The 11781-nt window shown below is 53.6% G+C and overlaps 6 protein-coding genes across 6 annotated transcripts; all 6 read right to left on the reverse strand.

Moving 5' to 3' along the window:
- Positions 1 to 96: 96 nt before the first annotated feature.
- Positions 97 to 2423, reverse strand: ASPSYDRAFT_48550 (MFS transporter). Its single transcript, XM_040847653.1, has 3 exons — positions 1689 to 2423; positions 523 to 1641; positions 97 to 467 (listed from the first exon to the last, which is right to left on the reverse strand). Exons 1-3 carry the CDS (start codon positions 2141 to 2143, stop codon positions 188 to 190), a joined length of 1854 nt encoding a protein of 617 aa, XP_040700075.1. The 5' UTR covers positions 2144 to 2423; the 3' UTR covers positions 97 to 187.
- A 224-nt stretch (positions 2424 to 2647) lies between these two features.
- ASPSYDRAFT_34253 (uncharacterized protein) lies at positions 2648 to 3364 on the reverse strand (the record flags this gene model as incomplete). Its single annotated transcript, XM_040845213.1, has 1 exon — positions 2648 to 3364. The coding sequence occupies one exon, from the start codon at positions 3362 to 3364 to the stop codon at positions 2648 to 2650; it is 717 nt and encodes a 238-aa protein (XP_040700076.1).
- Positions 3365 to 3661: 297 nt separating this feature from the next.
- nscB (metallo-beta-lactamase type thioesterase nscB) lies at positions 3662 to 4672 on the reverse strand (the record flags this gene model as incomplete). Its single annotated transcript, XM_040852684.1, has 2 exons — positions 3662 to 4417; positions 4475 to 4672. 2 exons carry the CDS (start codon positions 4670 to 4672, stop codon positions 3662 to 3664), a joined length of 954 nt encoding a protein of 317 aa, XP_040700077.1.
- Positions 4673 to 4925: 253 nt separating this feature from the next.
- Positions 4926 to 7714, reverse strand: ASPSYDRAFT_183300 (Zn(II)2Cys6 transcription factor). The gene is made up of 4 exons (XM_040843528.1): positions 7099 to 7714; positions 6916 to 7047; positions 6356 to 6859; positions 4926 to 6294 (listed from the first exon to the last, which is right to left on the reverse strand). The coding sequence occupies exons 1-4, from the start codon at positions 7459 to 7461 to the stop codon at positions 5113 to 5115; spliced, it is 2181 nt and encodes a 726-aa protein (XP_040700078.1). The 5' UTR covers positions 7462 to 7714; the 3' UTR covers positions 4926 to 5112.
- Positions 7715 to 7958: 244 nt separating this feature from the next.
- Positions 7959 to 9524, reverse strand: nscC (FAD-dependent monooxygenase nscC; the record flags this gene model as incomplete). Its single annotated transcript, XM_040840704.1, has 2 exons — positions 7959 to 8941; positions 8999 to 9524. The coding sequence occupies 2 exons, from the start codon at positions 9522 to 9524 to the stop codon at positions 8229 to 8231; spliced, it is 1239 nt and encodes a 412-aa protein (XP_040700079.1). The 3' UTR covers positions 7959 to 8228.
- Positions 9525 to 9947: 423 nt separating this feature from the next.
- Positions 9948 to 11618, reverse strand: nscD (prenyltransferase nscD). Its single transcript, XM_040847654.1, has one exon. It carries the CDS (start codon positions 11508 to 11510, stop codon positions 10143 to 10145), a length of 1368 nt encoding a protein of 455 aa, XP_040700080.1. The 5' UTR covers positions 11511 to 11618; the 3' UTR covers positions 9948 to 10142.
- Between the last annotated feature and the right edge of the window lie 163 nt (positions 11619 to 11781).

Genomic DNA, 11781 nt, shown 5'->3' on the forward strand with positions numbered 1-11781 from the left:
CGTTGGTCCTATACTGTTTATCTTGGGACCAACCCATCCAGTAGATGGCCGACGCAATTAATGCTCTAGGACCGGGGTAAGCCGTTACGCATTTATCGACGCGTTATTCTATGATATGATATTCCATCTATTATGATATTATTTTTCTAGACCTCAGTCCCTATTATATATATTTGGTAAGATATGTTCAGTGATTTTCAGTAGCTTCCGGCTCTCCTGTTTCTCCATCTGGGGCATGAGCCTCCGAGGTTGACACAGAGTATGGAGCAAATTTACTCTTCATCCTGAGTCTGTCGCCATAGAAGTAGAAGGCTACTGGGATAGGAACAAGGCAGGCGGCAACACAGCCAAGCAGAGTCGAGGCCCATTGGACGCCCATGTTCTCGAACATCTGACGCGAGAACAGGGGGAAAGCTGCAGCGACAAGAGACCGGCAGAACGTGTTCGCAGCAATGGCAGATGCGGCACTATCGACAGTATTAGACACCGCGGTAAACGCCGTTGAAAAGGAGAGAAACTCACAACATAAGATAAGTATCAATCAGGTAGTTGAACAACTGAANGAAGATGACCAACAGACCGAATCCAGTGCACAGGCCACTCAACGTTGGCACTATCCAGGGGACAGAGGGCGTGAATCCAGTCCATCCGAACCAAAACAGCCCAACAGCAAAGAGCACGCCGCCAAGTATGACAGGAGGACAACGCCACTCGGGAACAGGAACACCGCCGTTCGCGTCAAGCTTCTTGTTGTAGGGTATGCTGGAGAAAATGATGAATGCAGTACCAATGAACAGGCCCACGACCATACCGAACAAGGGCAGGCCGCCAACGCCAGGATTCATGCCGTACACCCCTTGGAAAACAACGGTATAAGCTGTCAAGAAACAATAGAGAAGACCGTAGATGAAACTCAGGTAGATCGTCACAGCTAGAATAAGCGGCTCCCCAAAGAGCAGGCGAAGCGGACGAGAGAAGTTCTTCACCATTAGCTCTCTAAAATCAACTTCTATCTCTTCCTGTTTCGCATGGATGCCCCAGTTCTTAGTACGACGGCGGAGTTCAGCGGCCTTTTGGACGAGAACAACAGGGGGATAAGACTCATGGAGGAAGAGTAGATTCAGGACGAAGGCGGCATATCCCATGAATGCCGGGATGTAGGCTGTCCAGCGCCATCCGAGATAGGACATGTTAATGAACCCACCGATGAAAGGGGCGAGCAGAGGACCCAAGAAAACTGTACCAGAGAAGCAAGAAATGGCAGCGCCGCGGGTGCGATTGCTATAGATCTCGGAAAACACAGCAGCGACGACAGCAAGCGGCGCACTGCCAAAGACACCGCAGAAGAAGCGACAGATCATCAAGGTCTGGATATCTTTGGCAACAGCCACTGCCGTGTTGAAGATGGCAAATCCAAACATACCGAAGATGATGGGGGGACGACGGCCATTGAGCTCGGAAAGAGGAGCCCAGACCAAGGGACCAGAGGCATAACCAGCGATGTACATGGTGCTGGATAGCACAGCAACCTCGAGGCCAACGCCGAAATAAGTAGCAACATTTGATGACGATGCGCTGAAAATCGCCGAGTCAAAGGTAGAGCAGATACTGGTAAATGCCAGAATGACGCTCGTGTAGACCCTACCATGGTTAACGACAGAACATACAACAGCAGATGAGTCACATACTTCTTATTCAGCGGCCAGTTCTGGGGATACAGAGGATCGTCTGGCCCATCGAATTCCACGACAAAGTCGTCGCGGTGTGGCAGCTGGGGCGGATAAGGCTTGCCCCCGCCAAACGGGGGCAGTGGCAGCTTGGATGGTCGTGAGCTGATGCTCTCGCCCACGGTCATGGAATGCTGCAGCCGCTGCGTCTCAATGCGACTCAGCGCCTGCGACGCATTGGTTCTCTGGCGCTCAAGATCCACTTCGGTGTTGCGTGACTGCAGGCTGCGAAACTGGGGGTCATAGTCGACGGAGCTGCTGGAGCCCGACGAGGACCCCAGACTGTCTGAGGACGAGGCCCTCCCGGCCTCGTCGGACTTTTCTTCATACTGCGATAATCGATCCTGCGCCTGGGCCGGGTCATCAGGGTCGACCTGCTGGTTCTCGGCGCTCTTGGCGCTCGTGCTGCCCGGCATCTGATATGTCAGTCCGGGATGTCGCTGCAGGCCCGTGGATCAGTTTCAGTCTTTCGGAGGTAAAAGCAGCCTGATAGAGCAGTCTGTCCAGCCGCGAGCCGTTTTGCAGAATTGAGCAGCGATGATATCGAGGAATCGCCCAAAAAAAACAGGGAAGAGCACAGACCAGCCTGAGGCGACGCCGAGTTAACCGACTGACCCACCGGCGGCAACGATGGTGGTTGCAACTACCGACTGGATGAGGGCATGTAGATATACGATATACTCCGCTGCTGCAATTGTTGCTGTTATTGCAATTCGTCTAATCAGTTACTGAAGCTCCAGCGCGTTCGATCCAGCTCTTCATTATGTCACTGCCTGCAACGCTGGTAGGCACGTGATGCCGTTCCGAGCTGTAAGTTACTGGTAAAACCAATGACGTCGCAGGCTTTTTATGGTTACGGTGGTAAACCTCTGCCAGCCTAACCGGATCAAGCCCTGTTGCAGCCTCAGGCAGGAATGTTGTCATAACGCCGTCTTAACGCCGTCTACCAACGCCCTTAATATCAAAAACAACCCCAAAAGACCGACTAAAAGGACCATCTTCTGCCCAACTCGGAATCCAAACCCCTGGAAGAACAGCACAAAATAGCCCCCAACAAGTGCTATTGCACCCAGGTTCGGCCACCATGGCTCCAATCCGCCATCATAGTACTTGTCCAGCCCGTACATCACATCAACCCAGACACTCACAATCAGCTGTAATATCCCTGTATATGGCAACACAGATCTCAGAAGTACACCCCCTCCTTTGCCGCGGGCGAAGAATGTATATACAAGCAAGTGGTGGAAGTTGTTCAGAACCGCAAAGGGGCGCCATCCGCCGTGGTGATCCACATATCGCAGGTAGGTCAGGTAGGGCGTTGTGAAGTGGTGGAAGGCGAGTGAATCACTGATCTGACTCCCCGAGGCGCACACAAGGAGGATGTCGATGGATTCGTAGAACTTGGACAGGTGGAAGATGTAGCGGATGGTAAAGCTGTCTTTGCTATCATCGGTATTGAGGATGCGAACCAACATAACAAGGGATACTGCGGCATAGAACCAGTTGTGGACCTTGGTGAGGGACCTGGTGCCGGCGAGAGGTCCATATCTGGTGACGTAGACATCGACAGCTGTCCATGCCAGCAGCAAGAAGAGGGAGTATGTCAAGAGCTCTGGGAGAGTTGTAAGAGGCGCCATTGTACATCACACATACACACAGAACAAGTTGCTAATAAAGAAGGTCACAAAGTAGAAAAGAAGGTCACGAACCGAGGGCATAGCTATTATAAAGGCACACTATGTTAATACACACTGAAAAACTCATCAAGGTCTAGACTTGCGACAAGACGTGCTCTATTCACTATATCCAAGTATTTCCAACCTTGGTGCGCTGACCCGTTCCCAGGATGGAGATAAACCATACACCACGTTGAATATTACTTTTCAGTTATGCATCTAATTCGACAGTTAGAGGTTACATGTGAAGTATAGCAATCACTGCTTCAACTGCCTCGCAGAAACAACGGCAAACCACTTTCGTTTCCACGGATCCCCAGGCTCAAAGCCCACCCTGCGGTCTTCTGTCAGCTTCCACAGAACCTGCAGGAGAAACGGCGCCAAAGCCTGCTCAACAACCTCTTCTGGAACGGTCCCAAACACCGCTCGCACGATCTCGCGCAGTGTCATGCCCCCCTTCCTGACTTTTATCCTCCCAGGCGGACCTTCGCTGTTGGCCTTTTCTCTCTCCTTGACCAGTACCGACAAGACACCACGCACCCTCGTCTCCTTGTGGCGGATATACTCTTCCAGCCTCGCATTTATATTCTCGATTACCGCTCCGTGCGCCGGATACCCCAGGGTAGCCCCCAAGCCTTTCATCCGTTCCAGGCTCTGCATATACCGCCCGAGATCCGGAGCAACGCTATACCCGTGCCCCAGCACATTGTCGCCCGTGAAGAGCGCGTTTTCCTCTTCAAGTAGGAAACACATGTGGTCTATCGAGTGTCCCGGTGTGAAAATCGCACGGATCGTTGCCCCCGGTACGCTGAAAATCTGTCCGTCATCAATCGCATTTTGGTCGCGGTCCGGGAGCGCCTTGTATACGTGTCTAGCTAGAGATGGATTGTGCGAAATCAAATCAGGGACACCGCCCGTGTGGTCCCCGTGCCAATGTGTAAGGAGGATGTGAGAGATCGAGATGTCGTGGTTGCTGAGGAAGTCGGTCACGCGGCTGAGCCAGATGGGGAGCCCCTGCAGAAGTCAGCTTCAATTCCCATTTCTATTGCCTGGAAAGAGGTTAATACTTACCTGTCCGGTGTCAATCAGAATCCGCGGCCGACCAGTACCGACCAGGTAGGTGTTTGTGCCTTGTAGATGCATGGCGCCTGGGTTGCCGCCCAGGATACGGGTCACTCGACCGCTGAGAGTTGAAATGCCAGGTAAAACAGGGAGGCTTGCTTCCTGGCCGGCGAGATATTCTTGCCAAAAGCCTTGATTAAAGGGCATAATGAGGGCCATTTCATTGCGTTGTGGGCGTCTCGAGGGTGCTGGTGGTGAACTTTTTGTGTCGACGGTGATATACTCGGAGCCCTTTTGCCACTGAGGAAGTGGTAAAAGCCGAGAACAGGTATGCAAAAGCCGAAGTCTACTATGGTTGCTTATCGTCCGAATACTTTTCTCTCCGACGTTAGGAAAATATACAGCGGTACTACACAAGGATGCGTGGTAGGTTCATGATTACAAGGATAACCTAATGTTTAGACTGCCATGATTCTGCTAGTCGGATCCAATATTATCACCGCGATTCAATGACTACCTAAGATCCTTGGTGATGTATTACATTCGTGCAGGACGTTTCTAATTCTATACTCTGTATATACGCTTCAGAAGCAGACCTAAGTGTCTAGCCATCATCTCGGTCCATATGTCCCGCCTAGTATACGGAATCAGCATAAAAACATACATGACCAACAGGCTTCTTCATGACCAATCTTGTCCCATCCTGGACATCTGTCCGGCTCCTGTACAGCATCGGGCTTTTCGTTAACGTCGAACGGCAAAAGCAGCAGGGGATCGAGTCCTGGCGTGGGCCCACGATTGCAGATAGCTGAAGGTTGGTATAGGTTTAAACTGTCGTTATATCGAGGTGAAGTTGCGGCGCTGCTGCCGCCAAACCCTAATGATGGGCAGGGGCTTGCTTGCTGTTGTAAAACTGGGCCTAACTTATTTCTTCCCTGGGCCATCAAGGTCTCCAACTGACTATGGATTCCTCCGTTGTTGCCTTGTCCATTGTGACCTCCTTCAGTCTGAAGCAGCACATAGGATGCCTCTATGATCGGCCACGCGAGGCGAACAAGATTCTCATCGCCGCAAGTCATACTTTCTGTCACGGCCGTGGCCACCGCATGCCACGGAATCGTCACATACCACCGAAATCCTTCACCGCGTGGATCAGTATGCATCAGCTGCGCTTTTTCCAGGACTTTGAGGGTGAGGTGGAGAACCTTTGTGCTGATTTCACTCGCGTGGTAAGACTCGGACGGCGCTGGGGTTCTACTACCCCGGACCTGCGGCCGCTTCAACGGCCGTAAAGAGGAGAGGCGAGCCCCTGAGACGAGACACTGCGTGCCGTGCCAGGTGAACCACGCGAAGGGCGAGGACTCCGGGTCGCAAAAGTGCAAAAGGCGAAGTGCATTATGTTCGAATCGCTCTGCGTGCTTCAGCCTGGCCTGCTTGTCATCGACTGATCCAGCAGCGTCGAAGTTCAGGGCACGCCCGGCCAGCTGCAGATGGTATGTGACCAATGCGAATGTGGTGTCTGTCAGTTCCTCCCTTTCTGGTACCTCATTGCTTGTGCTTGGATCAAAGTCTGAATCGTTAATGTTCTTAGGTAGGGAGAAAGTTGATGCCGCCTCGTCAGGGCTGATGATCGGTTCGGAGGCTTGCTTGAGTGATGCTTTCAGGTCCAACAGACAAACCGTGAGCCAGAGCCGCCTGCGCATCTGTTGATCGAAGAATGCCTCGTTCGTGCCTATGTTCCTGTGGAGATTGAGTGCCTTTGCGAGTTTGACGGCTACCGCTGTGAGTGTCCAGGCGGCCGGACTGTTGTCTGTGCTCCCTCGAGCAATCTATTAGACAGAATTAAATTAATCCCCACTACTGCTGGTTCACCACGATCGAGAGACTCACGAGGTATAGGACAAACGCCTGTAGAGCCGTAACGCTGGGGGAGGCCAACAAGCCGCTTCTACCCAGGGAGGACTCACAAGCTGTTCGAGCATCTGCCACGAGATCGGACCTGCTTGTGCAGAAGCGTGCCCTGCATTGATCTTCTGTTAAGCTCGCTGCAGCTGCAAATCGGACAGAGAATCCTAACGCGTCGACAGCCAGGTCGCCGGGCACAAATGAAAGGTATCGCTGGCCCAGAATCATCCACCTCTCGACAGACGGACGGTGCAGGATTTTCATAATGGGGTCTACTTGCTGCAGATAGACCTGGCAAAGCTGCCGCGTCATCTCCTTCTCTTCGGGCATGGGAGGCCAGTCGCAAGTAAGGCTATTGCTGGCCAGACCGAGGACTCGGAGCCACCCACCCTTGGTGCTATTGTCTATGTTGGAGCTCTTTGGTGTTGGACATGTATGGACTGCAGTCTGCGGCTGGGTAGGCAATACGTCGGAAAATTCGTGGATCGGCTGGAATAACGCCAGTTAGAACTGCAAGTTGTAGTATAACTTTGATACCGTCCTACCTCTGCGTCCAGATTTCCCCAGAAACACCCCAGGTCTTCGGCGAGGACTTTCTCCTTTTCAGACCCTGTTTCCGCAGATGAGGTCCATGGTATTGAGCTTGCTGATTCTGGCTGGGAAATATCACCGACCGGCTGCCACAGGTCAGCGCAATGGATTGCATGCAACAACACGACTAAACTGACCTTCTCTAGCGCAGTCGAGTACGGGGACACGATGGACGAACGCATGCTCGCAACAAGCTCCTCCAGATCACGGATGCGCTGCGTAAAGTCATTATCAGATGCAGTTTCTGCACCGGGCGAAAGACCGGCTTTGGCTTCTGCTGTCTCTCCGGTGTCGAGTGTAGGTGTAGGCGACACCCGGCGTTGGCGCCTCGCATGAATACCGCGAGGAAGACGTGGCCGGTGGACAGGCACGCAGACGACGCCAACAGACACGCAATTACTGCATGGATTGGCTTTATCGCACTTCACCTTGCGCGTGCGGCACAGCTCGCAGGTCAGACGTGGTGTTTCAGCGTTCCTTTGCCGGTTGCGCCTGTCCATTTTTATAATCGCCCATAGTGGCTATCATTGTCAACCGGCGGTTGACCCTCATGGCTCTGTATATATGCTGTCCACAACCAAGGGGTATATGAACACGGGGCGGACATGTAGCGAACACGAGGAGGCGCCCTTAGCAATGTAACTTGGCCCCTGCAAGGCGACATACGACGACAGGGCCAGACGTCGTTCCATTATCTGGTCCGGTGGGACCTCGCTAGGCTTCGATCCACTGTGGCAGCTAAAATTGGAAGCAGATTATGGCTCTCACATGTGGAGTGGGTGTTTGTCGAGATGTGAGGGCACACTGGAATGCCCCGTGGCATAAGCAGCACCACATTCTTCTCCGGTCTTACATTCTTCAGGTGCAGATAGATCTACGGGACGGACGGGACCAGATCGCTTGCAGGCCTATGAATAGCCTTGGTGCGATCTTGCCCTTGGTTCGAAGAGGAAAGAGAAGGTGTGCGTGTGAGTGGCTCGTGCCTGACAAGCCGCCTGCGCCAATACGAGGATGGACCCAGTCAAATCCTTAATTCTATTATCTTGGCTGCTTGAGCAATGGAAGCTCTCTTGGTTTTTCTTGTTTGAGGAGAATACGAGCGCCCCGCCCCTAAAGTCAGTACGATTATCCCAGGCTGCAATTCGACGTCCTGCGTGCTCCGTTCAGCTTTCCGTCAGCACGAACAGTTTCCGTGACCAAAGAAGTCATCTCAAGCTCGTAGCAGTCCTTGCTGGAGCAAGGGGTGGTCTTTTTGGGTAACATGAAGTCACAGATTCTCCCTCTTTTGACGAATCTCCCTCCAGTGGGCCATCGGCTGGTGCAGCGCGTAGAATCGCTGTTTGGACCGCCGAACGGCGTCCTGCGATCGCTTCCAAGCTTGGTTGTAGTAAAGATGAATAGCAGAGTCCAAATCCGACCTCGGGCCGTCTGCGACAGCAGCTGCAAGCTCGACGCCGTCGACAATGGCATGATTGCCCCCTTCCCCACCGAAGATGGGCATCGCATGCCATGAGTCGCCCACGAAGACGACCCCTTGCTCAGCAGCATGCTGCATCTCAGCCCGCGTCACATGCACACATCGCACAGTCCAATGGAACACGCGATGGTTCTCGATGGCTTCCCGGTTGAGGAAAAGGCTCCATGGCTCGGCCAGCTGGCGCGACTCGAGTTCGTCGAGGAGCGCTGGGGGGACTTGTTTCGCCTCCGTGGCCGGGAGATTGGGTCTGTAAAGCGGGTCCCGGTCGCTGGAACAAGAGAGAGGGCGCGAGTACGACCAGTCCATGTGCACCAAGTTCCTCGTCATATTGCACACGGCGAGCGGGGTGTTGAAGCCGTCGCCAATGCCCGCGAGGATGGTGGACTCGCCGCACAGAGGCCGAAACAGCCGGTCAAAGTCGGCCCTGGGTAGCTGCCATTCCCCATGGTAAAGAATTGCTGGGACCGTCTCGGGAACGACCTTGGGGAGGGTTTGCGCTCGGACTGTAGCGGGTCAGTCAGTTTGATGCTCGTTGTACCGGGGGTTAGGGCTGGACCAACCAGTCGAATTCACTCCATCAGCAGCAACCACCATCGCCCCTCGATACGACGCTCCATTCTCAAAGACCACCGTCACATCGCCCAGTCGACCAGTGACGCTCTTGAGTCGATGTCCATGACGCACATCCAGCTCGTCCTCCCCGCTGTCGGTGATCCACCTCCGCAGTGCATTCCTGTTCACCCGCACAATCTCCTGCTTCGTCGCCAGCTCTGGCACAAACAGCTTGTCGCCTGTAGCATTGTCCCACATGATCTGATCAATCCAGCCCACCCCGCCAACTTCACGATCGGGCGCCGCGCCCCTGACCAAACTCCTCAGTGGCAGGCCCCCGAGGGCGGATAGCAGCGCCTTGTATCCCCATTCTCGGAGACTGATTGCGAATCCTTGGCTGCGGTCTGGCCCGGAGGCTTCGAATACTATGTTTGGGACGCCGCTGTTCGTAAGGAGGCGGGCGGTAGTGAGCCCTGAAAGCCCGGCCCCGATGATGAGGACGGGGAGCTGCGATGTGTCGGGCGTGTTCATCATGCTGGTGGCGGGATCTTCGTGAATGTAGCACAAAACATGCGAAGCCGCTTTGCTGCTATATTACCGTGGTAGATGAATACCACAGAGTTGTGATAACACAGCCTGCCATGTAAAACCCGCTGGCTCCATCGAGCTTAATCGGATTTAAGCATCGGCTTTTGCCAGTCACACACCAGCGCCTGCTAAAGGCTCCGGACTTACCAACTATAATCAGCGACAGTCCATAAAAAATCGGTATTTAGCATAACCCTCGAGCGATGAGCTGGGGTCCTATCGGCCCCCATCCTCAATCGATGTCTATACGTTCCCGCTTCCTCGACAATTTGCGTGGAACACTATATGCAGTGTAACAACAGAACAGAGCTTTACAGCAGTTTCCAATAATTATGTCGCTTCGTCGACGATTGTCAAGGAAGTAGAGGCAAGATAAATGTATTTGTTCGAGATTGTAGGTGCTTACATCTTGTACGCTTGCTCCTCGCACGGGTGTAGGATATATACTTCGGTAATTAGATACCACATAATTCTTTCCATTATGTGTCTAATGCCAATAGTCCACAGTAAATCATTTGAATTGAAGAGATAAACTATCTTAATCCATTCATACTATTCTCTTGCTCACTCGAACCTGCTCCGGCGCTGGCCATTCAACTCGAGCTGCACTGCCGCAAATCGGCGATAAATTTGCGGGATAAAGTACGCAGTAATATCAAACTCGTCCTTCTTGACTGCAACAGAGTAGAAAGCCTGGACTCCCGTGCGAGCCTCGAGCTCCTCAGCCGGAACAATATCCCGCAGAACGTTCAGATAGGCTCTGGGATTGGGCCCGCGTCCATGACGTTCCAGGAAGCTGACAACCGTTTCTGCAGCGGCCATGTCACTCTTGGTATGCTTGCGAACATCGATGAAGATCTTGACGTCCGGAAGAGCAAGTCGCGGCTGGATATCATAGTAGAAGCCAACACCCTTGTGGCTCATCGCATTGGAGTCCTGGCCCACCGGCGTAGGAACGGGCTCGGACGTAGGGAAGTCTGCCGGCAGTCCATTGAGCTCGTACCACAGCTCGCGCAGGCTCGCTAGGATCTTTGGAGAGAGTGGTCGGAGCCCGCCGACGGTCATCACGGATGCGATGTGGTCGAAACAAGTGTTGGGCGTGGCCATGTAGAACTTCAGCCTCGACTCGTCAATCTTGCAACAGTCAATGGCGGTTGTTCCGCGAGGACCGAGCTGGCGCCCGTCTGCGTGGTTGCTCAGGAAATCCTTGACCACGTTCAGGCTTTCGAGGGACACGTTGTCCCCATAGGCCTCCCGCATTGCCTGCGGGAGCGTTGTGCTGAGGAGCTTGTTTATTTGCTCGGGGATGCGCGGGTACAGATACATCTTGATATCAATGGCGTTGGAGTCAGGCAACATCTCAACGCCGGTGAGCACCGACGGCCCAGCGTACTGCTCCCGCTCGGCCTTGCTAGAAAACTGATTGCGCAGGTGCGGCTCGAAGGTCCAGAACAGAGACATATCAACATTCGGAAGGGATCTGGTGAACTCGTTCAGCAGCGCCTTTGTTGCAACTTCATTGTTCGGGTCCGCTGCAGTACCTGTGAGAGGACCCAGGGGCTCGATGTAGTTGCGAATGTAGGGTTGCTTCTCCGCCGTGCCGAAGCGCCAGCTGTAACTGATCGGGGCACCGTCGCCTGCGCTTGCGGCCACGCGGCTCCTGTACCAAGGCTCGCTGGAGACTGGCTGAGGACCAAAGGTTGGCACTATGGTGAAGCGATGGAAGAGCAAACATTCCACCTGGCGGGCCTCTGGATAGCCTGCCTCGAGCATCATGCGCGCAAGGTGGCGGCCCGTCAGCTTCCACCAAAACTGTTCATCATCGGCGCCAGCTGGAAGCGAGCGGTAAAGGGCATCGAAGATGGGTAGGGGCTTGCCATATCCTGGCGATGGGACACGGGCCTTGCTGTCATTGACAATACTGGGCGACATGTTGGGTCGGAGGAGCTAGGGGTTGGCGGTGCACAAGTCAATTGGCTTTCAGGTAAATCTTCGATCCAAATTCAAGAAAGTTGCAAGACGGATTCTTTCCATTCTCCAGGCACCTTATTATCTATTTTCTCTTCATGTCGGACTTTGCGACTCGTATCGTCCTTCTCGCTTTTTCGGCCTCTGCACCGTCGTTACGCCAACACGAGCCGACAGCCACAAGACAGCAATGCTCGTATCTTTCGGATTTTGCGTCTTTCGGATTTTGGCAAAG

The sequence above is a fragment of the Aspergillus sydowii genome (genome assembly GCF_001890705.1).
Source record: "Aspergillus sydowii CBS 593.65 unplaced genomic scaffold ASPSYscaffold_10, whole genome shotgun sequence".
NCBI classification, from domain to species: domain Eukaryota; kingdom Fungi; phylum Ascomycota; class Eurotiomycetes; order Eurotiales; family Aspergillaceae; genus Aspergillus; species Aspergillus sydowii.

Coding starts and splice junctions, on each gene's coding strand:
- ASPSYDRAFT_183300 (XM_040843528.1), bottom strand. CDS start 7,461: ATGGACAGGCGCAACCGGCAAAGGAACGCTGAAACACCACGTCTGACC. Junction 7,048..7,098: donor ACTCGACTGCGCTAGAGAAG/GTCAGTTTAGTC, acceptor GACCTGTGGCAG/CCGGTCGGTGATATTTCCCA. Junction 6,295..6,355: donor AGGCGTTTGTCCTATACCTC/GTGAGTCTCTCG, acceptor TCTGTCTAATAG/ATTGCTCGAGGGAGCACAGA.
- nscD (XM_040847654.1), bottom strand. CDS start 11,510: ATGTCGCCCAGTATTGTCAATGACAGCAAGGCCCGTGTCCCATCGCCA.